This window comes from Peromyscus leucopus, chromosome 2 (genome assembly GCF_004664715.2).
Source record: "Peromyscus leucopus breed LL Stock chromosome 2, UCI_PerLeu_2.1, whole genome shotgun sequence".
Taxonomy (NCBI): Eukaryota; Metazoa; Chordata; class Mammalia; order Rodentia; family Cricetidae; genus Peromyscus; species Peromyscus leucopus.
Genome location: NC_051064.1, coordinates 10,407,842 through 10,435,567, shown reverse-complemented (window position 1 = coordinate 10,435,567; position 27,726 = coordinate 10,407,842). Strand labels below are relative to the sequence as shown.

The following is a 27,726-nucleotide window of genomic DNA, read 5'->3' as shown; positions in this document are numbered from 1 at the left end:
CCTCTGTTTTTACTTGTGTAACTATGCTATTTCCTTGGTAGATGTAGCCTTATGCCACCATTTTAGATTAAAAGCTACCCTCCACAGAGTTTACCACTGTAATGCCATTCTTTTACATGTGTTGCCTTGTCTTGCAAAAACATGTCAATTACTTCCCATTTAAGGAACATAATTATGTCTCTCTTATTTGGGTCAGTATTTATAACTCTGGTTTTGCAAAATAATTTTAATGTTTTTCTGTAGCTTTGATGCCACTCCCACACCTACACAAAGCAGACTTATTTGTTTTTATTTTTGCCTTGCTTGGGGCAAGGAGGCTCTGATCCAAGGGCATCATCACTTATGAGCTTCACAGGTATTTTGAAATGCATTTTATGGTACTTAGAAGTGGATCTTTAGAAAGAATACAAAATATAAATTAATGTGTTATCAGGCAATTGTGTTTCTTTCCCGAATTTATTCCTTACTTTTCTGTGACAGGTGTAATATAAAATGCTGATTCGTTGTAAGGGTTGACCATCTTTCTACAAGCAGATGAAGTGCTGGTTTAGTTGAAAGAGGACTTGAGAGGATGCCAGCTGTGGTGGACCGTTAGAAGTGGCTTCCGCTCTGGGCCTCATTGGTGGCCCCGCTTGCCAAAGGCGGTGGTATCATTGCTTTATTTTGGTAGAGCAAAAAGCAGTCAGAATGCTTCTATGATTCAAAATTACATATAAATGCCAACATTTCATTTATTTGAAAACTGTTTTCCCCGTGACGTCTACGAAATAAGTAGAAACATGTGGAAACAGCTATGTAAATGGCTTCTTGGAAAATGTGAACGGATTTTTCTGAAATGCCCTAACTCGAAACGTGCAGATCCCACAAAGAGCGACGGTGAAGAGGCTTGTCCTGAGTTTTCTCAAAGGTTCCTGATGAACTCTTTTGCACATATATACTATTGTGAATAATTTCTTGTACATCTGCAGTGTTGTAAGAAATTTTCTTTTGGAACAAGAAAGTAACAAAATGAAAAGAATGTGAACTTTTTCTTCAGTGTACTGCTGGCCCAGCCCGGACGCCGCCCGAGGTCGCAGCGCCACCTGCCGGACATCCCAGTCCGCAGCTAGTGACTCCGGGCTTCTCAACCTCAGCGGGCGAGGCCTCGTCCCCCCCAAGTACCCCCTTAAAGCCGTGTAAAAGGTCCAGGGCAGCCCCTTAAAGCGAGCTCCGCGCTGGACTAACTCCTCCCCTTCCAGGGCGGCTCCTTCGTGGTGGGCGGGGCCACGGCAAAGGGGGCAGGGCTCCGCTGGAGGGCAGCGCGGAAGGGCGTGGCTAAGAGGGACGAGGCCTGTACGTGGTGGGCGTGGCCAGGCTCGGGGTGGCCCTTGCCGTGGGCGGGGTTACGGCTAGAAAGCGCTCACCTAACTGGCCGCTTCTTCCCGGAACTTCCTGTGTCTTGACTTTGTGGATGGCGTCACTGGGAACCTGAACAGCCGCGTGCGTTTTGCAGTTTGGTGAGACGCTTACGAGGTTTTTCGGCGCGCTGGGGTGAAATGTTTGGGGCCCAGGCAGGGCGTGCTGGGACTGCTGGTTGCAGCGGCCCGGAGGGCTCTGTTGTACGGACTTCTCCGCCCGATGCCTAGTACTCGTGGGCTATGGACCCACCCGCCCAGGCAGGCCTGAAACCTTGGGGCCCCCCTTGGCAGGTTCCCTGTATTTGAACCGTCTTCATCACAAGCTGTCAGCTTTCCCGATCCTGGCCTCCGTTAGGTTGTTTGTCTTCTCGAACCATTCTGTGTTTCTGGCTTGGTTAAGTATATCTCTTGTCTTTGGAGTTAGTAATACCTTTGCCTGTGTATGCTTTATGTTGATGTTAGTGTTTGTGTATATAAAATGCCTGTTTGCTTGGCGTATGTGTACTTCAATACCGATTCTTTATTACTTCAGGCTTAGTAACTGATAAGAGGTTAGGTAAGGGATTTTAGAGGAATTGACTAACTTTTTAGTTTTTTGTTTACTCTTGTAATCATGTATTATCTACTGCCTATTTAATTTATTCTTGTTTTTTCCGAGACAGGGTTTCCTTATGTAGCCCTGGCTACAGGCTGGCCTTGAACTTACAGAGAATTTCCGCCTGCCTCTGCCTCTTGAGAGCTGGGATTAAAGGTGTGCACCCACCAACACCACCGCCAGGTTTTGGTGAGGAATAACTGAGTTAAATCACATAAGACATTAGTCTAGTGACTATATATAGTAAAAGCTCAATAAATGTTAATTATTTTAAAATTTGCTCTTTAGATGAATTATTAAATGGATTTGACTGAAACTTCTAAGGTAGAATTTAAATTTTTATTTAGCCTGAGCAAAGAAAACAAGGTTTTAATGTAAAAACCATTTGTATCAAAATATCAGGGAAGTTGTTGAAAGGCATATGAAGGAGGTAGGAAGTACAAGATTAAGGAATGTTTTTGATAGGGAGTACTAGACAAAAGAAAGTAGAGTAAAAAGGGAGAAGAAATCAACAAGTATTTAGTACCTAATACATAATAGGAACCAGAATCGTGTATTAGTGTGTGAACTTGCAGAATTGTTGCCAGTTACTACTATAAGATGCTGTAGAGAAAAAATTGTTGCTTGTGTGTGTTGATGGTACCAAATTCAACCAATAGATATTAACCGTGCATCTCAGGCCTGGGCTGGGGACATTGGGAAGACTGATATATGTGTGCCTCAATTGATAAAGCAAAATGTCTAGGAGTGTCATGGTATTTATGTAGCAACTTTTAAAATAATCAAAACTAAGATGGACATAAAAGTTAAAATTATTTGTAGTTCAAAATATAAGCAGTTTAACCCTTTCTTTTCTAGACAATGGCCAAGAACAAATTAAAAGGGCAGAAGTCCAGGAATGTATTTCACATAGCCAGCCAAAGAACCTTCAAAGCTAAAAATAAGGCAAAACCAGTTACTACTAATCTTAAGAAGGTAAGTATTCTGTCTGACTTCATAAGCAAAATGTACTTAGAAACTACTGAATAATGGGATTTTGTTATTTAAACCAGAAAATCTCAGCTTTTCTTACTAGGCAAGATTATTTTAAAAATATTAAGATAAATAACCTACCTCCCTTTTAAAATACAAATTAAAGAGGGGGGCAAAAACAAAGAAACTGCACATATGAGGTCCCACACAACAGCCTAATAGCTGTATGAGACCACAGAAATTACTGTTAAGACAGTATGCAGGACAGAAGTTCTTATGAGTGCACTTTAAAGTATATTCAAGATTCCACTAGCAAAGGTGTACAATGTCCACCAGCAGCTTGCTAACTAGAAACTTGGAACTTAAAAGCCTATAAAATGGAGCCAGGCTGTGGTGTTATACCCCTTTAATACCAGCACTCAGGAGGCAGAGGCAGGTGAATCTCTGAGTTTGAAGCCAGCCTGGTCTACAGAGTGAGTTCCAGGACAGCCAGGGGTACACAAAAAAACCTGGTCTACCCTCCCTCCCCCAAAAAAGCCTATAAAATGAAGAATACAAAATTTGAAAAGGTTTGTCTTTATTCTTCAAAATAGGTGCTGGAGAAGAAATGGCTTAGCAATTAGAGCATTTATTGCTTTTGCAGAGGACCAAGGTTGAGTTCTAAGCACCTCATGGGGGCTTACAACTAATTCCAGTTCTAGGGGATCTGATATCCTTTTCTGGCTTCTGTGGTTCCCTGCATACACATGGTGCACATAAACTTATGCAAGTGCATAACATATAAATAAAAATAGTAAATCTTTATACTTCAAAATGCCTGAGAAATTGTTTTCATGGCTAAGTAGATTATGTATACTCTTAGAAAGTTTCTTAGCTTAAGTAGTAAGTGAGCTGGCTCTCCAGGATGTAATAGTTGTCATAAAAGTCCACTAAAAACTGACTTACCTCTCTTAAGAACTGGGATACACTTTCTAAAGGAGATTTGTGATTGCATAATTATAAAGGAAGTCAAGATGGGTAAGACAGGAGTTTGGAGAGAGTTTTCCTTGTAGTTGGCAGAGACCTGAATGAAAAAGAGCTAATACTGCAGAGTGGGGAACCCGAGGGCAGCATGTTCATAGTCTATGAGGAGTATTACTTTCTGGAGCTATAAGAGTAGAACTTTTACATAAGTGGGTAGGATCAGAGGAAGGGCATATCTAAATAGGTAGTTGGAGTTAATATCAAGTAATTTCTTCAGAAAGTAGCTTTATTAAATTTTACATAAATGACAGCTTGAAATTTGTGACAATGAATTTAATGAAGCCAGTCAGTGAGTTATGACTTTAGTCAGATTAAGATCTGGACTCAGAATGGGTCAACTGTGCTTAGCCAGGTTACCAAGCAAATTTTGTCAAGGTACGACAGGTGAGAGGTGACGGGGTGGGGGTGTGGGGAGGAGAAGTGAGTGGTAGAGGGAGGAGATATGTTGTCTCATAGGGGCAGAGGGTAGAGGTCCATTGTTAACAGAACAGGACCTTGAGACAGGAGACCATTAGACTAGATTTTTTGAACTCACTGAGCAGAGATTCCACACATAGAGTGATCAGAGTTTTTGAATTCACTAAGCAGCAGATAATTGTGGTATTTCTGGATGACAATAGGGAATATTGATGTTCTCATGAAGAATGTGGTACAAAGAAGCCAAAGGCTTTTAAGGAGACACTGGTGGCAGCATTGAATACACCATTTCTTCTCTGTGCTTACACTGAAGAGGGCTAATGTTCATTCATTAAAAGAAGGTGTCCAGAAAAGGGCTCAAGAGTTTCCTATTTGAAAGGACTAAAAACATTTGATCCAGGTTTGTTTATTATAAATGAGTTAAATACCAGAGCCAGGATTTGTCACATAACATTTTTTTAGAAAATGTGTATGTGTATCATATGCCACTTCTATGTAGGCCTGCAGAGTCCAGAAGAGGGTGTCAGATCCCCTAGAAATGAAGGTGGTTAAGCCACATGATGTGGTTGCTGAAAACTCAACTCCAGCTCCAGATCATACATTTTGATCTGTTTATGTCAGACTCTTAAGCATGAGGCAAATCCGTATTTTTTAAAAGTCCAAACTTTCTGACTAAATTTCCTTATAAGACAATAGTAGCTTTTGTGTAAAATATCTACTTGGTAGAGTCAAGAGTTTATAGATTTCTTTTTTAAAAACTTTTTTTTTTTTAAGTTTTGTGTCTGTGCCACATGCAGACAGGAGTAGGAGAGGGTGTCTGAGGTCAGAGGACAGCTGCCAGGCTTGCACAGCAAATGCCTTTACCTGCTAAGACATTTAGATAGTGCAGTACTTTAACAGTTATGAGATTCTAAGATTTTTTGTTTTTACAGATAAACATTATGAATGATGAAAAAGTCAACAGAATGAACACAGCTTTTGTAAATATACAGAAAGAACTTGCAAACTTTTCAAAAAGCCTTTCTCTTAAATCTGTGCAGAAAGAGCTGGTAAGTAGAAATTAGTTGCTTTCATGACTGATAAACTGAAGGCTAACACACTTGAATAAGTAATTTTTACCTAGTGTTTTGGTATATATAGCACTCTAAGTCATATTCAGGCTCAAACACTAAGTCTGATATAGAATTTATTGTATTTCCTAAGGGACTCTAGAAGAGTTAAACTAGGTAACAGTTTGTAGTCATGGTGGTTTAGTTTGCTGTTACTTAAGTTTTTGTTGTTGAAACTTTCTTCCCTTTGATTCCTCAGAAGCCCCGTGAAAATGAACCGGCTAATGTTGATGAAGCGACAAGACTAATGGCTCAGTTGTGATCTAGTTACAGTATATCACATTCCCCCAAAGGTCAATAAACCGAATGCTCGTACACCTTGATCTTTTTAATCTTGTTAATGGACAGGCATTGGCACATTTTAAAAACAACTACATAACAGATCTTTCCTAGACTCTAGGAAAGTGGAATGTCAGAAGTCAACAAACTGAAAGACTTAAAGTGCTAAAACAGAAGGCACTTCACAAAGTCTGTCCACGCAGCAGTGACGTCCTTCCCTCTATGTGGCAGTGAATGTCTGAAGGACACATAGATAGAACTTTGTGGCAGTAACAACATAAAGACAAATAAGTGATCTTCTGGGCAATCTTTTGTTGTGATGGCCTGAAGCCTGCTTTAACTTTCCTCAGCAGAGGAAGCTACAGCAGAATTCAGCTTGAAAGAAACTGAATATAATCACTGGAGGGGCATGCTAGCAGACAGTTAATCACCCCCTTGAAGCAGTCAGAGCCCTTTCAAGTTTTGTGAAGTAAAAAATTAAAGGTTAGGGAAGAACATTTCAGAATCAGCGAACTAAAACGGTGTTACATTCATAATTTTAAATACTTAGGTTATTAAGAATTCTACAATGTTACAGTTAGAGGTAGATAACAGTCCCAAGTTTCCATGGAATCTAATAATTTAGTATCTGAACATCAAACAAATCACAAACTCCTTCATTATCATCTAAATTAAAACTGTAGTCATCTGCTGGGGTAGGAGAAAGCCGTAAGAGAGGAAAGACTGCAAAGGAAAAATATTCATTGTTACAGTTGGTTTCCATAGGAGTTATGTTGATTAACATAAAATTTCTCACAATTCTGAATCCAAACTTACATAAAAGCCCAGCAAAATTACTAATTAGCATACTACAGATGATTTTTAATAATTATTTCATATGACACCCTGGCTAATGTTAGTAATAGTTCAAAGTGATTCAGGTGGGCAGCTTGAAATTGCCTGTGATGGGAATATGTACAAAACTTCATTGTGACATACTATTCAATTTCAATGAAAGTGGTAAGTATTCCTTTTGGAGTCTTTCCCTAAAAATGCAAGTAAATAAAAATTCTAAAAGATGCCTAGTATAATCTTGAGTCATATGGCATTTACACTCGAGGATAGTGATGTATATCCAGTAGTAAAGTCTTCAACTACTTACCATCAGAAGACATCAGTTCATCAATGATGTCTCCACTAATAGATCCTGTTGAAAACACAAATGTGATAGAGGCAATTACATTTCAATAGTGGTAGTCACATCACTAGTTTGATTGGCAGAATGAAGTTAAAAGTACTAGCACATTGTGGAAAGAAAATTTCATGAGTACTTACTTTCTTGGCATTATCTTTAAACTTGCAAACTGAAGACAGGAAAAGACTGCCCCCATTCTTCTAAAACTGAATCTGTCACAAGTGTGATATAATTCTACTCACTTAACAACACTTCATTTCTCCTTATCTTATACATCAAAATGTACTTGCTTTACCTAAACAGTATTTCTCCTATCTGCTCATTACTTCCCTTTCCTATTATCTCCCTGGTGGCACCCTATTCTAGTCTTATCTTGTCTCTGCTGTGGCAACTGCAAACATCTCATCTTCAGTCTCTGAAGTTTCTGAAAAGCTATCCTCTGCTTCCCAAAAGCACATTGTTTCCAAGTCAGCCTACCCTCAAGCTCACCACTGCACAGCTAACTTCTACTTTCCCTTGTACAAGTCTTAGCTGGTTTATTAGCTAACATTTTCACCTGATATTCCAAACCACATTACATGTGGCCCCAAGTAACATCTCTCACTTTCCCAAATGGTACACAGAAAGGAACCAATTATTATTATTATTTTTAAATGCTCTTTGGAAGTCAATGTACCAATTAGGTTTAAGCTAAAGCATATACAGTTTGTTTACCTCGTGTATCCCAATTAAATTGGAATTAGTACTTTTTTTAAAGACTATATGTGTGCATCTCTTCAGCTATAGTGTATAAACTTATAGGAAGAAGCAAGGTATATACAACACAAAGCTTAAAAACTAAATTATGTCCAATTAAAATCTAGCTTCACTGTAACTGATTATGAAATTTCAGTAGATGCAATGATATATCCCATTAGCAAACAATACAAATTTTATAATATAGCTTTTTATATTTGCAGTGTATTTGCTTAGAAACAAAAGTTCTATATAGTCTAAACATTGTAACTGATTAGATACTCCTGTAATGTGCATATACACATACATGCATACAAATATGGATTTCATATGACATCCTGGCTAATATTAGTAATAGTTCAGTGATTTGGATAGGTAGCTTGAAACTGCCTGTGGTGGGAGTACGTACAAAACTGTTGATTGTGACACTGTTCAACTGCTCCTGAGCCAGTGTGTGAATAGTTTTCAGTAAAAGTAGTTAAGTATTCCTTATGGGTTCTTTGCCTCAAAATTCATATACACATGCATACCCATATATGTATTATGTCTAGAAAAATATAAAGACAGAATTTGCTTTAAAATCTTCCTTTATAATACCTATTCTAGTAACAGGTATATAGAATATAGAGTATACTAAATTGAAACATTGAATAAGCTTATTTTGCCTTTTATCTAAAGCTCTCTGAACTGTTTGAGGCAGTCACCTGAAATTTTTAGATCAAAGACTTTCTACCAACCTGAAGATACTTCTGTAGCTGGTGTCTGCTGGAAACTCTGGCTTCTTTCAGAAACTTGCTGCTCAGGCAGGTTCTGAGCAGCCATGGTGGATTTCTGTGGAGTCACTGATGTTGAGGACTGGGAGGAAGGCTGTGTGAGGTCATCAGGTGGGGGGACAGGAAAAACCACCGGCTTAGATGAACTGGACTCTTTATTTATAAGCAGCACATGGATAGGTCCTGAGTGACTCTTTAAATTTATCTGGTATTTCTTTTGTCCATTCTGACCCTTTGAAGTTATTGGGCATAAACAAATAAGTATTATCACTGCTAGCTAACTTGACACATTAAGACAAAGGCAAAGTCATTAGAATCTAACAACTAAACTCATGAAAAAGTCATTGGGTTGCAACACAGGAGAAAAGACCAAGTAGAATAGAATTCTGAGGTCTGTAAGCCACTTGCCCCTAAGAGGAACTTTGCTAAAATGGCTATCAGTTGTAAAATTCTAAATAATCAATCTGTCCTGTCCTTTCCTCTTTCCTTGTCCCTGTTGTTCCCTTTGTTTTCTTTTCCTTCTCTTCCACTTCTTTCCCGTCCCTCACTTTCATCTTCACTGGACAGACTTATACTATGTTGTCCAGGTTGGTTTCAAAACTGTCTTTCACATGCTGGGATGATTATTACATGCATACACCACCATCCATTTTACTATCTGTAATGTTACCTGGCTGTGCTCAGATAATGTACAAAGTGGCCACATGCATGAACTCCGATCTCTGGAGTAAGCTACCACGACTGTGGTCATCTACATCCTATTTGAATTTACAGATTTCACAAACCAAAACTTTTCCAAGACAGCTGACTTGACTTCCTACATAGATAACAAAATTCTTCCTTTTCCAAAAGGTAATTTGTTTTGTAAAGCTTTAAAATATAGATATATAAATTCCTAAATGCTTTGAGAACAGGGGAGAAGGGAAGTACAGATTCATTCAGCTACTTTTACCAAAGTATTGAAGATACCCACATTCAGATATCAGTGCTTTCAGATATATAAATACCAATAACTGAAAAGTGTCCACACACTGTTTGTTCTTGTTTAGTTCAAGAAAATACATTTGTTTCTCTTGAGACAGTAGATCTATTTCTTCACTTGTATAAAAGCTATCCTACATACCATTTCTGGAATAGGTACTTCGAGCTGTGTGCCAGAAGGTGCCTGAATGGCCAACAGTGTATCACCTGGTAAAATAAAATTAATAAATACTTAACAACTGTAGAATGCTATAGACCATAAAAGATGAGATAAGAATGAGACAAAAGTATAGACTTAGTCACAGGCTTCCAGGTGTGGTGGTACATGGTTTTAATCCCAGCACTTGGGAAGTGAAGGCAGGAAAATTAAGAATTTCTTTGCTACAGAGTGAGTTCTAGTCCGGCACTGGCTAATTGAGAATCTATCTCAGAAGTTAAATAAACAGAGGCTAGAGGTGTAGCTCAGTTGGTAGAGTGCTGGACTATAAAAAAGGCCTGGTTCTATCTCCAACATTGCAAAAATCAGGGTTGATGGCACATGCCTATAATCCCAGCACCAAAGAGGAAGAGGCAGGAGGGATCAGAAGGTCATCCTCAGCTATATAGTGAGACTGGGGCCAACCTGAGACCCTGTCTTAAAAAAAAAACAAAAAACAAACCTAGGCCAGATGACATCAGTGTCAATAAAATGAAGGCCATAACAACATGGCCATGCCCTGGATATTAAATAAGGAGAGGGCATACATGTTATTAGTAGCATTTATAAGTCTCAAGCATTCTCAGGGTTGGCTAATACTCTCACTGAACAATTCAGGTCCTTAACTTTTCTTTTACTTGTGTTCTGTAAAGTCTGAGACTGTGCAACCCTTTAGCTTCATATAAACATTGGTTATACTTAAAGCAGTCAAACCATTTAAACAATAGGACACTAGAAGCTAAGTATAATAGAGTAACTGGTTATCCTTAGGCAAATTTATTTTTGAAGCCTGTTTTGCAACAGAACTTTTATGCAATTCAGGTTAATAAAGCTCTCTCTAAACTTCACTAAAATGTATACGAACTATGCTGGCAAAAAAAGGACCATAAAGTTATATGTGTTTTCAACAATCTTTACATGGAAATTCAGTTTGCATTAAAAAAGAATTTGACAAACTGATTACTCTGTGTGGGCAATACACATGCTATCCTTTTAGTAAACATGCATAATACAAATATGCACAGAATTTTAGTTTATAATTTTGGAAATAGTCTCATCCACTTTAGCTGATACATCACATTGTCATTTCAAGCTTTAAACATGGGAAGCAGAAGATGGAACAGGATTAGGAATAAGATTCCTGGTTATAAAACATTCACCTAACTTTCCTCAAGAGTTCTCTGCATTCCACCTGTGACTAGTACCTGTTGTATACAGTTTCATGAAACAATGCTTATATTTCAAGTTCTAATGCTCCTGTGACTTTGAAAAGGCTGTTAAATCCTGCTTACTTAAGTTCCTCTTCCCTTGGCTCCTGTGCCCTAACACACATAAAGTAAAAATTATGAAAAAGGTTACTGCCATGAAAACAGAAATGTAAGCAGCCTATCAACACTCCACTACTGAGAAAGACAAAAATATTCACAACTCCTGAAAATACTGTCAGGCTGAGTGTATGGAAAATTGTGAGAAACTACAGGTTGCTGAGAGGAAGAATGTGATGGCTCATGCCTTTAAATCCCAGCACTTGGGAGGTAGAGGCAGGTGGATCTCTAAATTAGAGGACAGCCTGGTCTACAGAGTGAGTTCTGGGACAGCCAGAGATACACAGAGAGACCCTGTCTTGAAAAACCAAATTAACAGATAAACAAATAAATGGAAAAATGTAAAAAAGGCTGACAGTACTCACCATTAAAGCAATTGCAGATGTCTTCGTGAGTTACATAGGAAAATGTACTGTCATAAGACTTAAGGAACAACATGTATATCAAGGCCTGCACAGTTAAGTTAATCAAACTGAAGTCCAAATTGAAATCAAATGAGTGAAGGTGCTGCCACTTGGTCAGACAAAAGTGCAAGTCTTTAGAAAGACAAAGGTCTGTAGGCAGAGTTTCTATGTTTTGCTCTAATAAGCAGCTGTTCTGATTTGTGACATCTGAGGACTTGTGGGGTATGATGGAAAATGGTACATATACTAGAGTTGTGTGTGCATTCAGAATGGATGGGAAAGAGCATTATCACTGTGAGTGGAGAGCGGCCATACAGGCTAAATCTTCTTGGGTAACTGTTTATCTTTAATGAATTGCATGACAACAGAAAGAAAGAGAGGAGTCTCTGGAAAACAAAATATATTACACTCATAGCTCTTAGAGACTAATGTGTCACAGGCCACATTGGAAATAGAACAGTGTGTTTAGAAGGCAGGAGAAAGCACTAGTCCAGAATCTTTATTTGGGTCTTCATATAAAAAGCAAGGCAAGGAAGGTTAGTTTGAATTGGTTAGTTTGAATAATTTTGACCAACTCTTTTCTATAGGATCCCAGGTTGCCTTTTCCTGGCCCTGGGATGAGGAAGTCAGAGGAATATTGCCTCCTGGGTGTGTGGGCCAGATGGAGGTGGTATGGTACAACTCCATTCCTGGCTGAGCCCTTGCCATTTCTAAGAATTAGCTAAATCCAGGGCAGTCTTTTCCCAGACAGAAATATTTTTTGACACATCAAAATATCACAACTATGTAAGGTATACAGCATATGTACAGTCATGGTTTAAGAGACTTGTAAATGGCCAAAATCTTGTAAAGCTATATAATGCAGGGCAACAAACTCTAGATCACTTAACTGGTTTCTGAATCTTCAGGTTCCACAGGACGCAACTTGAAAATTCTCATTGTTCTCACATGATTATGGAGCTCTGACCCCCACACAAAAGTAACAAGTAAGACAACATGATGAATGCATTGTATACATTACTCAAATATTTCTGTGAGGTGGGAAAAAACTGTGAAGTTTCTGTAAAAGTACAGGTAAACAAATACAAAAGAAATCTCCAAAGTCTCTAAGCATAGACAATGATGTGTAAGGAACACATGGCCTGCATTATTAATATCCCTCTATGTAGTAGTAGAAACCATTCTTGGGTTAATATTAGGCAGGACTATAACAGTAATATCAAGGACTATAAACTTTTGATAGTCTTTTAAACTCAAATTATTTTTTTCAAAACTGAAAGCTGCTAGGGTTTTGACTGCCCTACAACTGGACATAATTATTTAAAGCACCCTTACATACTTAGCAATAATATTCAGACCCCCATACTAAGCTACAATACTGCATCCTGTTAGGATGCTGAAAGAACACATCGTTCCCCCTCACTACAACACAAGAATGTTAATAATACAACTTAAAATAATAGTATTGTTAAAATACCAGTCTAAGTTATTAGAAAATTGTAAAATATTATGTTCATTTGTAAAACTTAACTGCATAAGCATCAGGTAACTGACTTGAGACTAAAGAAGCATGTATACATTCTGCAGCTATATATATAAAACTTACTCAGAAGGATATTTGTTATTAATGGAGTCTTCCATCACATTTTTGATGCTTTGCTGTAGCCACAATTTCTGCTGGTCGAGTTCTCTTTCCTTCAGTTCTAGATCTTCAATTTCAGCTTTAAGAAATCTTAATCTATCTATAACTTCTTTAGTATTACAGCCAGCACCTACACCCCTTAAAAGCATGAGAATTAATACCTACAGGTTCAGACACCCATTTAATATCATTTAATTTTTATAGTAATAAAATGGACTTATACATTAATCAAGATGAGTTTACACTCTTCTGGAAACCACACATTAAAATCCTTACAAAACTTAAAACATCAAAGCTGTATACATACTTGCTTGGAAAATTTATTGATAGGGGCTGTAGAGATGACTCAGTAGTTAAGAGCACTGGCTGCTCTTTCAGAGGACCTGACACCTACATGGCAGCTTACAACTGTCTGTAACACCAGTTCCAAGGAATCTAGCATCCTCACACAGACATACATGCAGGCAAAATACCAACGCACATAAAAAGTAAAAACAAAAACAAAAACCTAAAAAAGACAAAAAAAAAAAAAAAAAAAACACCACCACCACCACCACCACCACCACCACCACCACCACCACCACCAAAAAAACACCTTTCAAATAACAACAAAAAATTTTGATGACAAGAACCATGTTTTAAAAATGCTTAGTATGTGCTAGAATGGCTTTTATCACCTGGAAGGCCAAGCTAGTGACCGAGGTGCCAAAAATCACATCAAAGCTAAACAGTTACATTTAAGTCTCCTGGTGTACACTGAGGTGCTGGTAAAACTAACTGTAAACTTCTGGTTTGGGATAGAATTCTAACAAAACAAAAAACTAAGGCCGAAGGAGTACTCTAAAAACAGAGCGTATTTGTCAGAAGCACACAATCATGTCCTAGCTAATATATGAAAGAGTGGAGAGAGCAAGGAAAATATCCAACACATAATGAACAGATAGGCAAGCCCAGGGAGCCTGTCCTGGGGAAGAGAAGTCTGGTGTGATTGGCCAGCTAAACTGAGCATTTAAAGAAAGGTTTAAGTAATTCCCTTCTTGATCTCTTTTGATTGATTTTAGTTTAAACCAAACACCCTAATAGTTGTGCCAGAAACTCCATCCAAGGACTGAGGAATCTGGATGCAGAGATCCATGGCTCGCCCCCGAGTGGAGCACCGGGAGTCTAATTAGCGAGAAAGAGGAGGGTTTATATGAGCGAGAATTGTTGAAACCAAGGTTGGATAAAGCACAGGGACAAATAGCCAAACAAATGGAAACACATGAACTATGAACCAAAGGCTGAGGGGCCCCCAACTGGATCAGGCCCTCTGAATAGGTGAGACAGTTGATTGGCTTGATCTGTTTGGGAGGCATCTAGGCAGTGGTACCAGGTCCTGTGCTCATTGCATGAGTTGGCTGTTTGAAACCTGGGACTTATGCAGGGACACTTGGCTCAATCTGGGAGGAGGAGACTGGACCTACCTGGACTGAGCCTACTAGGTCGAGCTCAGTCCTCGGGGGAGGCTTTGCCCTGGAGGAGGTAGGAATGGGGGGTGGGCTGGGGGGCAGGAAGGGGGAGAACAAGGGAATCTGTGGCTGTTATGTAGAACTGAATGGTATTGTAAAATAAAATAAAATTAAAAAAAAAGAAAGAAAGGTTTAAAGCTAGATATGTAGCTAGTATTGGGTAGGGTTTGTGTGACTTACTTCCACTGGATACTGTTCTTTGATTTTTTTTCAATTAGATCAATTCCTTCTAAGACATTGGTGATATCATAAATTCTTCGCTTTTGCCTCACAGCCAAAGTATCTGCAGCCTGGTTAGGACAAAGAGAACAGAGAAAGCACAGTGTATATTTTAAAGTCAGAGAGAAAGTTGGCTATTAAGGTCAAAACACGAGAGTCCAATCCCAAATTTGACCCACTCAGTATCTTGAGAACATTAGCTAGATATATTTGAAGCATTTCCCAGACTTTGCAAATACCAGAGAAATTATCCCATCTAAACACTAGCAGATGCTGGAGAGAAGGAAAAAAAATATGGACACAACATATGGCCCCCAAAATAAAACACAGTAGTAATTTTTGTCACCTCACAGACTAAGCTAAGGAGGAACTACTAATTGTTAATCTGTCACTTCCTATTTCTCTCTTTAGAAGAATCTTATCAAAAGACAGCCTTACTCTATGAATCTGGACCTTTTGGCAATTAAGGAATAAGGGTAGTTGGAATTATATGCACAAATTATAAATCTGTTTAATAATGATCTGCATTTTTAAAGCTTTATTGCATGGATGAATTATCCCACCCCAACAGTATTAATCAACAAGAAATAAAAATCTCTAACATAGTGGTGATTCTAGCAATGATTTTAAAAAAGCATGGTGGTTTCTTTCCTAGAATGTAAGAGTAACACAAATATTATTGAATATGATAAGATAAACAGGTCAATTTTTGAATCTACTTTAAAAAAAAGAACTACTTGTTTTACATAGGATAAGTAATGAAAATTTTTTTTGTCTGAGTTTATCAAATGTTGCTGGACTGGACATTGTTAATATATTAATGGAGTTTTTTGTCTGAATAATGGACTAGACATCTTAATGTAATCTTGACTGTGTATATTGTATATACTTATTGGCTAGAATTTTTCTTGTATTAGTTATAAGCTTTTTTAATTTTAGACAAAAAAGGGGAAATGTGGTGGTATTGTGTTCCCCAAAATATTGTGCACCCTAATAAACTTATCTGGGGTCAGAGAACAGGACAACCACTAGATACAGAGGCTAGAAAATGGTGGCACTCACACCTTTAATCCTAGCATTCCAGAGGCAGAGATCTACCTGAATTTCTTGAGTTTAAGGCCACAATGGAAACAGGCATGGTGACACACGCCTTTAATCCCAGAAAGTGAACCTTTAATCCCAAGGAGTTATGGCAGAAAGCCGAAAGATATATAAGGCATGAGGACCAGAAACTAGAAACATTTGGCTGGTTAAGCTTTTAGGCTTCTAGCAGCAGTTCAGCTGAGATCCATTCGGATGAGGACACAGAGGTTTCCAGTCTGAGGAAACAGGATCAGCTGAGGAACTGGCAAGGTGAGGTAGCTGTGGCTTGTTCCGCTTTTCTGATCTTCCAGCATTCACTTCAATATCTGGCCTCAGGTTTGATTTTATTAATAAGACCTGTTAAGATTCCTGCTACATATTACCATGTTAAGAACTGAATGAACATTATGAAGAACACCATGTAGTTTCTGTGATCAGTTCCCCACTAGGAAAAGAGGTTACCCAGCAGTTAGTTCCACTTCCAGAGTCCACAGCCTATATCATTAATGTAGGGTCCCACTACACAATGCATGGCACTAATGAAAAAGGAGTTAAATGGTCCTCCTGATAATTTCCAGCACATTATCTACATTAACAAATGTGATTTATAGCTTAAGACATGGTTACCAGCTCTTGAACTGGTAGTCAACACTACTTGCTTGACTCATCAACTTGTCTTCATTAGGGTTTCTACTGTTGTGATAAGACACTATCACCAAAAGCAATGGGGAGGAAAGGGCTTATTTGACTTATTTGTCCCAATCCCAGTTAATCATTGAGGGAAGTCAAGCAAGAACTGCAACAGACCATGGAGGAGTGCTGCTTATGAGGTAATCCTCAGAGCTTCTGCAGGCTTTCTTATATAACCCAGGACCACCAGCCTAAGGGTGGCACCATCCAGTGGCCTGGGCCTTCCTAAATCATTCATTAACCCAGGAAATGCTCTACAGATTTGCTACAGTCCAGTCTGATGGAGGAATTTTCTCCATTGAGGTTCCCTCTTAGGTAGTAACCCTACCTTGTGCAAACTGACAAAAAAACCAACCAGGATGCCCCACATCCAGGTCTTTCTGGAATGGGACTCGTGTCTCCAACAGTAGACCAGAACAGGATGCGCAGTGATGGGAGCAACAGGCTTTTTAGTATCCTCAACTCTGAGTTGGCATTGTCTGAATTCTACAAAATCTCTAGAATCTCCTAATCTCCAAAAGACTCTTGACTCCAGGGAATCAAAACTTAAACAGGACTGGGACTAGCCATGGTCGCACAGTACTCAGCAGAATCTTTACCATCTCACTTTCCTTCACAGAATTTCTGTTCGTGAGTTTGACTTTATTCTGAAGAACAGCAGCCTACTGCAAAGTAGCCATAAAAAAAAAATCTAAAATTAAGAATGTTCTTGCTTCTTTCTGAAAAGGTTCTCAAGAAGTGACCCAGAGTTCTGCCAGCCATGGTTCTGTGTTTTCAGTATCTACACACACATGCACCACATCATTCACAGCCATAGCAACAGCTCCTGGTATCTGGTGTTGCACTGTACACATAGGATCCAGACCATAAGAGCTGTTTTTTTTTTTTTTTGAGATAATTACATTTCTTCCTTTTCTCTTTTCTTCCCTCCAAACCCTCCCACGTGCCCCTCCCACTTGCCTTCAAATTCATGACTTCTTTATTCACTGTTATTGCGTGTATGTATGTATGTGTCAGTGTGTATATATATTCCTAAATATAACCTGTTCAGAGCTCACCACTTGGCACTGGATAACCAATTGGTGTGCTCTTCCCTAGGGAGGACCAACTCTCCTGTTCCCAACTTTCCTAATTTGCCTATAGTTCTTTGTGTAGGGCTGAATCCTAGTGGGCTTTTTCTTGTCCACTCTGGAATATTCACTGGTGTCCTCCTTGTTCAGCTCATGTTTGAGCATTCATGTAGGTGAGACTTTATGGGTTCTGCTATCACTAGGAGAGAGACAGCAGACCTTCTCTGTCATTGTGAAGTTTTCAGCTTTTAATTTTAGTGACATGGAAAGCCACCAGGCAGCTTTAAGCACAGGGATGATGTGACTTCATGTTTCAAAATGTCCTCTTTGTTTGCTATTAGGAGAATCTTGTTGAGAAGAAAACAGAAGAAAGGAGATCAATGAGAAAGGCAACAGCAACAATCCACTAAAGGTAGGAATACAGATGGAGTAACCTAAGAAGGTGATGATCAGCGGGGACAGTCTGAGTAGAATCTGAAGGCTCAAGGTTTTATTTGCTTTTTAAAGTTATATTTATTGGGGGCGGGGCATATGTGCCACAGCTCATGCATGTAAGACGGGACAGTTTTGTAGAGCTGGTGTTCTTCTTCCACAGACCTGGCAACAAATGCCTTTGTATACTGAGTCATCTCCTTGGCTCAAAAGAGTTTTTGACTTGAACAACTGCAAGTGAGGAACACCACTGTAGGAATAGGTTTGAAGGAACGGAAGTCAGGAACTTAACCTTGGAGACTGTGACATCCCAAAGGAGATCACTGGGCATGAGAATGTAAGCCATGAAGGAGACACCAAAGCTATAAGGAAGGCACGGGCTAGACATCAATTTGATTGTCCTCAGGAGACAGACATCTCAGGAACAGTGGAATCCACAAGATCCACCTAGCAAGGGAACAAAGAGTGTAAGAAATGAAGAACAACCTGACACTTACACATGGGGCACGAACGCAGGAGTTGTGGAATCCAAAGGAAAGGCGTGTAAGGAAGAGGCCATGAGGGAAGAAGGTTCAGAGATCCCCAGGCACCTGAGAAAGAACCAGTTTGGCAGGGGAGGAGGGATCTCCTGGAGGAACAGAAGGAAAGCTAGCATAGACAGCGTATTTGAAGTGTCATGCTGTAATGAGGAACAGAGACATAAGACTGTATCTGTAGGAGCTATGGGTCTTCAAGAAGTTTTTTCTTCTTCTTCCTCTTTCCCCCTTTTTTTTTGAAGATAGGTGCTATTTCAACCTGTAAGTATGCTGATAGGAATGATCTGGCAAACATAGATAATTAACAACACAGAAGAGCATTAAAGAGACCGCTAGGAGCCGGTGGGAAGGCATATTAGGAACTGAAGTCCAACACTGGGCTGAGTGCAAATGCTATTACATTAGTAGACAAAACAGCAGACGTTTCCTTCCTAATATGTTTGATTTTCTCACCAGCTTTGGGGTAGAGGGATGGAAGGAAAAATACTGACATAAAATAGTGGACAGTACAGAAGGTGTTGTTCAAATCCTAAATGGTCTTATTAATAAGAAACCCGGAGCCAGATATTGGGGTAAATACTGAAAGATCAGATAGACAAAGGAACAAGCCACTAGAGAAACTTCTTATCACCACCAAATCCTCAGGCTGAATAGAAGGCCAGATCCTATCTCCAGGAATCCTGACTGAAAGCCTGAGTCCTCAGCTGAAAAGGTTCTAGTTCCTGTCTCCTCACGTCTTATATACCTTTCTCCACTCAGCCATTTCACTTCCTTCCTAGTGCTGAGATTAATGGCCTGTGTGCTTCCCAAATACTGGTCGCAAAGGCATGAGATCTCATGAGGTTTAAAGGTGTGTGCCACCACTGCCTGGATCTGCTTCTCTCCTAGACTGGATCAATCTCATGTAGCCCAGTGTGACTCTGAACTCACAGAGATCCAGACAGATCTCTGCCTCCAAAGTGCTAGGCTTAAAGGTGTGTGTCACCACTGCCTGGCCTCTTGGTTTAATCTAGTGGCTGGCTCTGTCCTCTGAGCTTCAGGCAAATTTTATTAATAAGTAAAACAAAATATCACCACATGAGGAGTATAGATAGCACCTTAAAAGTTAGTGGTCATGAATTTGAAGGGAGACTCAATATATTAGTTATTTTTCTGATGCTGAGATAAAACACCATGACCAAAGCAACTTAAGGAAGAATTTATTTTGTCTTATGGTTCCAAAGGAATAAGATTCATGGCAGGAAGACAGGAAAGACCCATTTCCTTAAGTTAATTATTACCTAATTTCAAACACAACTCATTATAATTAACATGTAAAATGCTTGATTTTAACCTATAGCAATAGGGTAACTGAGGACTTTACAGATGTTATCTAATGTAAAGCTCACAATAACTCTGCAAAGTAAGTGTTCTCATTTCATAGAGAAGCCCAGAAAGCTAAAGAATAATAAATAAGAACAGCATTTGACATTAGTCCTATATTCATGAAACAAAACTGTGACAAAACATTTTATACAACTTAAAAGACTTTAAATAATTTGGGCATATGAATTCAGTGTATGTTTGTACTGAACAGGGAATTCAAGTAAAACTTGAGTATAGGTTCCATAAAGGGTAGATAAAAATGGCAGAAAAGCAGAAATTTAAATTTCCACTTATTTGCTTACTGAAAATAAAAAAACTCATTTAAGTCTATGCCTATGCAGATAGTATCTCATAAAATGGTGCTTAAAACATCAAACTGTAGGGGCTGAAGAAATGGCTTAGCTGTTAAGAAGAGCACTTGCTGCTCTTTCAGAGGATCTGGGTTTGATTCCTAGCACCCACATGGAGGCTCATAAGCACGAGTAACTCCAGTTCCAAGGGATCCAAGTACCTCTTTGGACTTCCACTGGCTCTGCATGCAGGTGGTGCACATAGATACACATGAGGCAAAGCAGCAGTACAAATAAATAAATCTTAAAAAAAAGAGTAACCTGTGCAAATCCCCAGGTAAATCCCTAGCACAAAAAAGAGAGGGTCATTTGCCCTAGAGATGTTAAAATGCTATAAACTTGTGAAGAAGTGGGAGTACTTAAGAGCAACAAAGAAAATTCCTGGGAGAGGCTGATCTGTTTTCAGTGGGTCTGGAGGGGCCATAAATCAACAAGGAAATGAAATACCAAAGAATTGCTGACTCCAAGAGCAGAAGGGCCCCTCCAGAAGCAGCCCCGTTTATTTACATAGTAAGTGTTTCAATCCCACATCAATGCACTGCCCTAAAGAAACTGCACCTAAACATACCCTCTGTGTTTGGTTACTCTGACTGCTATTGTACTGTATTTTGAAATAGATAAGCTTTGAATATTTTTCTGATGCTATTTTTAATAAACTCTGTACAAGTTTTTTTTTTTTTTAAGTACATTTATATTTTTCTTAAACAGGTCACCAAAGAATAATCAAAAGAGGAGAAAAAAGGTATTTGATAGTGTCTACTTAACTAGGAAAATCAGTGATCTTTTGAAATCTATAAACTGAAATCTCTAGAGATTGTGTGCCTGCATATAGTTCGAAAATCCTTTTCTAGAACTGTTATTTTGGCTGGCACTCAGAGATTTCACTGTGACATCTGTCATATTTAATCTGTTCCTAACGGACACCCCTGCCCCACTGCCCTCCCTCGTCTCCCATCTCTTGCCCTCTTACTGAGTTATCACATGGTCTTTTTATGTGTGAACTGCCCTGCTGGTTCTGTGTCTCCAAATTTGCTGTCACAAGGAAACTGATGAGATTTCATTAGGCCACATCCTGATAGTGTCATTTAACTCAGCCTTCCTTTTAAGAAACTACCTTCAAATGTAGTTCCATATTAATGAATGGGGTGGAGGGTACTAGTTTTGACAATTTAGCCTATAACCCCATTAATCAACTTTCGTTCTATATTGCCATATCTTCTGGCAGACATTTTCCTGCTTTGTTTCTAAGAATCTGAGTACTCAAATACTTCAAATAAAAATCATAGTAGAATCTGGAGATAGATCAGCAGTTAATAAGAGCACTGGCTGCTCTTCCAGAGAACATAGGTTCAATCCCCAGGACCCACATGATGGCTTTCAACCATCTGTAACTCCAATCCGGGGGTCTGATGCCCTCTTCTGGCCTCTGCAGGCTCCAGGCACACATGTAGTGCAGACATATATGCAGGCAAAACACTCATACACATAAAATAAAAAAATTAAAAAAAAAATAATCGTATAGCATATTTGTTTACTCATGTATAATCTTCAAGGATCATCTCCCCAGTACAGAATTTCTTTCTAAAACAGAAAAGCTCCTCACTGTGCCATCTGAGTTGCCTATCGTTTGACTATTTGAGTAATACCGACATGAACATGGATTTTATAGATCCCTCCTATTCCAGACCCCACTTTCAATTCTGCAGGCATATACTCAGGAGTGGTGCTGTCCTAAAGCAAGTACTGAAGCCTTGCCATGCTCCATACATACCTCCCTATGTCAACTACCTCAAAACCTTGTTACCTACTGAAGCCTGAGGCTGAATATGTCTCATCTCTCTCTCTCTCTCTCTCTCTCTCTCTCTCTCTCTCTCTCTCTGTGTGTGTGTGTGTGTGTGTGTGTGTGTGTGTGTGTGTGTGTGTGTATCAGTTAGGTCATTTGTTATATTTGTGTCTGGATCTGGGAGAGAAGAGGTACCAATACTTAGGTGTCATTGTAACTTAAGTAACCATAATGCACAATGTACACAATCCAGATTATGTTTGCAAAGTTCAAGATGGCAGCCAAATGGCAAATAAAACATTGTAAAGTATACTGAACAGGAATTTTCAGAACACACACCCACACTCTTTAACAGTTGAGTTATTAAGGTACAAAAAAATAAAATACTATACAGAATCTGCCACCAGTGCCCTCCTTTTTAGACAGATGCCCATTGCCTACCGTGTTACTTTTATTCCAGAGAAGTAAAATTTTGTATTTTTCTTTACAAAAAGGAATCCATGATACAGAAACACACATGAAAACTTAAATTTTTAAGGACTACCACAACAGTACATCATAGTACATAACGAAAAATCTCACTTGACAGACCTAACCCAGAACTTTCCTAAATTTAGTGTATCAGGCTCACAAGAGGATGAGAATATTATACTTACCATCTACACAGTCCTGATTATTTTACGGCCACTCAGGATATTTCATGGGAAAGTTAATATATTTTTATATTTGTGATTTTCACAAAATTGGATTCTTTTATTTAAAAAATTAGGTGCAAAACCTGTATCAGTAGCTTATACAGAAAAATGTTCTTTCCTCAGAGAATAAAAAAAAATAATGGATGAGTTTTATAATTTTCAGATAGAAATGTATTATTATCAGAATAAGTCGATCTTCAGCATGTATTATCAGGATATCTTAATGATAATTCATAATGTACTATGAGAAACATCACTAGGAATGCCTTAGTATAAGTTGTTTTATATGTAAGATTTTATTTTTTTATTAAGAAATTTTTTATTCATTTTACAAAACCAATCACAGATCCCCCTCTTCCTGCCCCTATATATAAGATTTTATATGTATTTTTATACATGAAATGTATATATAAATAAAATGTTTTTCTACCTAGAAATAGAATACTACACTGGTCTCTATAAGTCATTAACCCTTATTAGTACAGAAATCTATGAACCTTTCTTTAGGACAGATCCAAGATAACCGAAATAAGACTCTTGAATATCAAACTTGTGCTATTGGATGCCTGAGCCTGCTGCCATACAGGGGAAGGAAGCCACATAACAAAGTCTGGAAGGGCAGACAGAGTTCATCTTATTCTGAGTTTTGAGCATGTTTCAGGACCGAACCATAGGAAAGCCCCGGAATTCCCTGATTTTTTTTTTTCATTATTGACAATCACTGGCTACAGCTGAATTTAATTCTGAACAGCAGATTTCAATGGATGTTTTGTAACATCAGGGGTTTCTCTGCTGACCTCATTACTCCCGGTGAAATTGGAAACCATACCGTTTGAATTCATTACAATTTGAATACTGTAGAAGCCCATTAAAGTACTTTTAAGGAGGTAAAGAGGTTGAGAGAGGGGAAGAGGGAGGGAGAAGGCAGGCAGAGAGAGACCATATGAATGAGAATACAAGTAATTTTCAAAAGTGGCAACAAAAAGAAAAAAAAAAAAAAAGGTCCCAGGAATAACATTTCCAAATAAAAACGGACACCCATTGGCATCTATACTCAGGAAGAGGGGGAGGGGGCAATTCCAATGCCAACAAGCCAGTGCCTCCCACTGGGCCACCAAGAGGACACTCAACATGAAAGTTACGGAAGGCAGGCTTCTTTCTCCAGCTCAGACACTATTTCCATTGCCGTGGGCACAGAAGTGAGGATGGTAATGGCTTCAAGCCAGGAAGGTGGCATGGTACTTAGTCCCTGGGTGCTGCGAGTTTTCCCAGTACAGCCAGGTAAAGGAGTCATAGAGGCGATCCGCTGTGATTGTAGACTCCTTAGTAATTGTGTTTGTTTTTTAAAGTATTGGCTCTTAACTTCAGTGTACTGGCTGGATTTTTAATTCACATGATCACATACTTCTTTTCCCCCTCTGTGCTGTGGAATCCTTACAAATCCTGCCAGAAACGGTTAAATCACTGTATGACCGAACAGCTTCTGATGAACGTTGTTTGAAAAAAACTGAACCGAAGCAAACATTCTTATAAAACCAATTACGTTTACTAAGCAATTCCACCGGTTAGTCTGGGAGTCACAAAACTCTCCGTGCGACTGCAAATCTCCCATCTAGAAACCCGAAAGATTCCAAATTAAGTCAACAAATCGAATCTCACTTCCTGTCGATGAAGAGTTTCCCCTTCTAAAAATTATTTTAGCGGGGAAGTGTGGGAAGTTTTCTCGTTTTCCTTTCCTTCAGACGAACTGGCACTAAGTTCTTCAAACAGTAATAAAGTCCTACAAAGCGGTCCATTAAGGCATCAGTTTCCAACACCAAACCAACCCTGAGTGAGAACAGAGCAAAGCGCGAATTTCTGGGTGCTTGGGCCCCGGCCGCCGCGCTCAGGGTGCTCCTTTGTGGCCGGGACCGCGCGGCTACCCGCCGGTGGGGGCCCCGCGTCCAGCCCCCTCTTCCTCGCTTCCCGGTGGGCCCCGACGCCTGCGCCCGGCATCCCGGTCGGCGTGTGGGCGGTGGACCCAGCTCCCTCAGGCCTCGCCCCCCCATCTCCGCCCCCGCTCACCGCTTTGAGATCCAGGACGCCGTCCTGCGCCTCCTGCAGCAACGACACGAACTTGGTGGTGAGCAGCCCCAGGCTCTTCTCGTGCCGGCTGCTGCCCGCCGCGAGCGCCGCGGGCGGCTGCGAGGATGGCGCCCCAGGCGGCGGCGGCGGCGGCTGGGCCTGGGCCTGCGGCGTGGGCTGAGCAGAGCTCGCGGGCTCCGCCGCCGCCATCGCCGCCGCCCGCCCGCCGGGAGCCGCTGGGCCGCAGCGCAGACGAGCGGCGCGGACTCCGCTCCCGCCCTCGGCGCCCCTCGCGTCCACCAGCCGCCCGGAGCCGCGAAGAAGGCGCGCGGGACCACAGAGCGCGCGGACTCGGGCGAGCGCCGCGAGGGTGGGCCCGAGTTTAAATGGCAGGAAGTGACGCCGCCCGGCGTTGCCTAGAAACGCACTCTCCGCGGAGGGGTGTCTAGCGAGCGGTGCCCTGGACTGTGGTCCCGCCGACTCCCGCGCCCGCAGTCAGGCCTGCGGCTCTCGCGTCCCCGGTGTCTCTTTGGCACCTACATCAGGTGCAAGTGTTGTTAAGGCTCATCTTCGCGGGAATAGGAGAACGCGGCGTCAATCCTCAGTCCTTTCCAAAGCCTGTTGAAGGCGGTAGATTCCCAACTCTTGCCTTACCTGCCTTTAATAGTGTTCTTTACCCAATTAATTATATTGTTTTGTTTCTCAGCAATCGCATTATTTAGGCGCTCGCAGCATCGTGTGCTTAGTGATATCCTAAACTACGGATGGATAGTGAAATCACACAGGTATGACAGGAGGAAATGTGTTCCCACTCTGCATTTTACTTGCAAACTTGAGAATCAGGATAAAAAACTATTTGACAACTTGGTGTTAGCACACATTGAATAGTGTTCACACTTCACAAATACTAGGTGACTAAAAACATCATTTGGCAGGAAATAATGGAGGATATATCCTACATGAAAGAATGCCTAATTTAACAATAGAGAAAAAAATCACCAAAATGAGAGGGAAAACTGACAGCATCAACTAGTAAATGCTGGAAACCATTTCAAACAAAAATGCTGTTTTCCTGTCACAGACATTAGTTTATTAGCCAATATTTTAGTCCGAAGAACAACAAAATTTGGGATAAAGAATCTAAAATAAATTGAAAACAGCTAATACAACTGCCTAGGTAATTTTATATTAAGCAAATCAACAAATTTTATGAATATTATAATAGAAAGTGTTTTTTGAGATGTTGATTAAGGAACTTGTGTGCTAGGTCAAATTGATGTGAAATAAAATTATTACTATTTCTAAAACAATTTTGTGTGTCTTATTTAGCTCAGGCTGCCATAATACATCAGAAACTGGTTATTTAAACTATAGAAATTTATATTCTGAAAGTTTTGAAGGCTGCAAGTCTAAGAATCAAGGCATAGGAATTGCTGAGTTCTAGGCAGGAGCCTCTTCCTAGCTTGTGGATGCTGGATTTTTGCACCGTTTTTTGAGCGGCTACTGAACAGCTTTGGATTTCTCTCCCTACAAAGACACTAATGCCACCCTGAAAATCTCACCCTCAGGAAAACTTATTGGTAATGATCTCCTAGTCTCCAAAGAGCATAAGGAGGGAGGGAGTTGGAGCTTAGAGTTTCTAAAGGTTAGTTTGGGGGAAGCCAGCATACAGTATTACTTTTACCACAATTATCTGGGGAATTTTATAAACACATTTTAATATATTTAGATGTTTTAAAAAGACCAATAAGACTATTGACTCTAAACTTTTGGTTAATAGTTCTCTTAATAGTTGTGTTTTTCGAAGTGAGATTTTCATTTGTTTGAATTTGCTGGGTTTCAAACATTAAAGTATTAACAAATTAGCAAATATTTCAGTTAGCCATAAAAATCTTTTGTGTTTTTTGTTGCCTGATATTCTAAAATAAAAAACAACAACAACAATTACACTACTGTTTCCCAAATTTCAGAGAGAAAACTGTTATAAATGTAGACCTTTGCCTTTATTTTTTGTTGTAAAAACATCTGATAGATGTAAAATTTATACACAATCCAGTCTTTTGATTTGGGTTGTAATATATAGAGCTGTGCAACTGTCATCACCATAATCAAACACAGAGCACTAAATGTCGGTGCTTATGTCCGAGCCCTCAGGAGCACATCAGCAATTGAGGTGAGAACATGACCTGCAGGGCGGTGCTTTTCAGTCTCAGTCCTTGCGTGCCCAGTCACCCTGCGAACAATGAACAGCACAGTGAAAAATAATGATGTTTCTTTTCCCCCAAACATTGCTGAAAAGGAGATTGATGGTGAAAAAGTCTTTTTTATTACTGCTGGATTTTTTTTGAAATTTCTGCTTATTAAAAACCAGAATACAAATAACCTTTAAGATGCTACTGGTCACTTACTGCATTACTGTTCACTTAGCAGTTATTCGGTGACCAAGAACATCATGCTTCTTGTTTCAGTCTGACTTCAATTTCCATGTCTTTTGGCTATAAAGAGACAGTTCTCAAAAAAGGATCAATTACTGAACGTCTGTCTGCTGTTTTAGAGAAAAGCCTCAAAGCTCTTTACCTCAAGTCACTGTTCAAACCAGGTTGGCAAGCTCCGAGGCAGATTTTGTGCACTTGCTAGTTCAGTGGAACTAGCTTATATTTCACTGTAAAGTAATATTTCCATGCCAGCAATCTTCCAACAAATTTAGGTTAGCCACATAGATTTGTAGGACAGATATTATGGTGTAATGTAATATTATTAAGTTTTAATACATTTTAGAAAATTAACTGTGCAATTCAGGAATGGACTGAGGGATGAGGGGCAAGTATTTGATGGTGAAAAGAATAATTTATTAGGCCACAGCTTATTGGATTTAAAGTATGTGACATTTGTGGAAAACAACATATTTT

At 39.6% G+C, this 27,726-nt stretch overlaps 3 protein-coding genes across 10 annotated transcripts in view; 1 reads left to right on the top strand and 2 right to left on the bottom strand.

Moving 5' to 3' along the window:
• Nucleotides 1–1,371: 1,371 nt before the first annotated feature.
• On the top strand, nt 1,372–21,001 carry Rbis (ribosomal biogenesis factor). 7 transcript variants are annotated; one of them, XM_028885142.2, is made up of 5 exons: nt 1,384–1,496; nt 2,851–2,967; nt 5,337–5,453; nt 17,934–18,004; nt 20,984–21,001. In XM_028885142.2, exons 2-4 carry the CDS (start codon nt 2,854–2,856, stop codon nt 18,000–18,002), a joined length of 300 nt encoding a protein of 99 aa, XP_028740975.1. In that variant the 5' UTR covers nt 1,384–1,496; nt 2,851–2,853; the 3' UTR covers nt 18,003–18,004; nt 20,984–21,001. The 7 variants fall into 7 exon arrangements, with proteins under 7 accessions (XP_028740979.1, XP_028740974.1, XP_028740975.1 ...); XM_028885146.2 differs by lacking the exon at nt 20,984–21,001 and having other exon boundaries at nt 1,372–1,791; nt 17,934–19,322; XM_028885141.2 differs by lacking the exon at nt 20,984–21,001 and having other exon boundaries at nt 1,382–1,496; nt 17,934–19,322.
• On the bottom strand, nt 5,827–25,312 carry E2f5 (E2F transcription factor 5). Of its 2 annotated transcripts, none has more exons than XM_028885139.2 (8): nt 24,818–25,312; nt 14,711–14,820; nt 12,999–13,160; nt 11,342–11,385; nt 9,598–9,662; nt 8,439–8,706; nt 6,934–6,978; nt 5,827–6,515 (listed from the first exon to the last, which is right to left on the bottom strand). In XM_028885139.2, the coding sequence occupies exons 1-8, from the start codon at nt 25,025–25,027 to the stop codon at nt 6,406–6,408; spliced, it is 1,014 nt and encodes a 337-aa protein (XP_028740972.1). In that variant the 5' UTR covers nt 25,028–25,312; the 3' UTR covers nt 5,827–6,405. The 2 variants fall into 2 exon arrangements, with proteins under 2 accessions (XP_028740972.1, XP_028740971.1); XM_028885138.2 differs by having other exon boundaries at nt 8,439–8,568; nt 24,818–25,172.
• Nucleotides 25,313–26,801: 1,489 nt separating this feature from the next.
• Nucleotides 26,802–27,726, bottom strand: part of Lrrcc1 (leucine rich repeat and coiled-coil centrosomal protein 1) — a 33,092-nt gene continuing 32,167 nt past the window's right edge. The window contains exon 19 of the mRNA XM_028885134.2: nt 26,802–27,050. Within this exon, the coding sequence (XP_028740967.1) occupies nt 27,027–27,050 (24 nt within the window). The 3' untranslated portion in view covers nt 26,802–27,026. The remainder of the gene's footprint in view (nt 27,051–27,726) is intronic.

Coding starts and splice junctions, on each gene's coding strand:
- Rbis (XM_028885142.2), top strand. CDS start 2,854: ATGGCCAAGAACAAATTAAAAGGGCAGAAGTCCAGGAATGTATTTCAC. Junction 2,968..5,336: donor TTACTACTAATCTTAAGAAG/GTAAGTATTCTG, acceptor TTGTTTTTACAG/ATAAACATTATGAATGATGA. Junction 5,454..17,933: donor AATCTGTGCAGAAAGAGCTG/GTAAGTAGAAAT, acceptor GTTTGCTATTAG/GAGAATCTTGTTGAGAAGAA.
- E2f5 (XM_028885139.2), bottom strand. CDS start 25,027: ATGGCGGCGGCGGAGCCCGCGAGCTCTGCTCAGCCCACGCCGCAGGCC. Junction 9,663..11,341: donor CATCTGCAATTGCTTTAATG/GTGAGTACTGTC, acceptor TTATTTTACCAG/GTGATACACTGTTGGCCATT. Junction 6,516..6,933: donor TGAACTGATGTCTTCTGATG/GTAAGTAGTTGA, acceptor TTTCCTTTGCAG/TCTTTCCTCTCTTACGGCTT.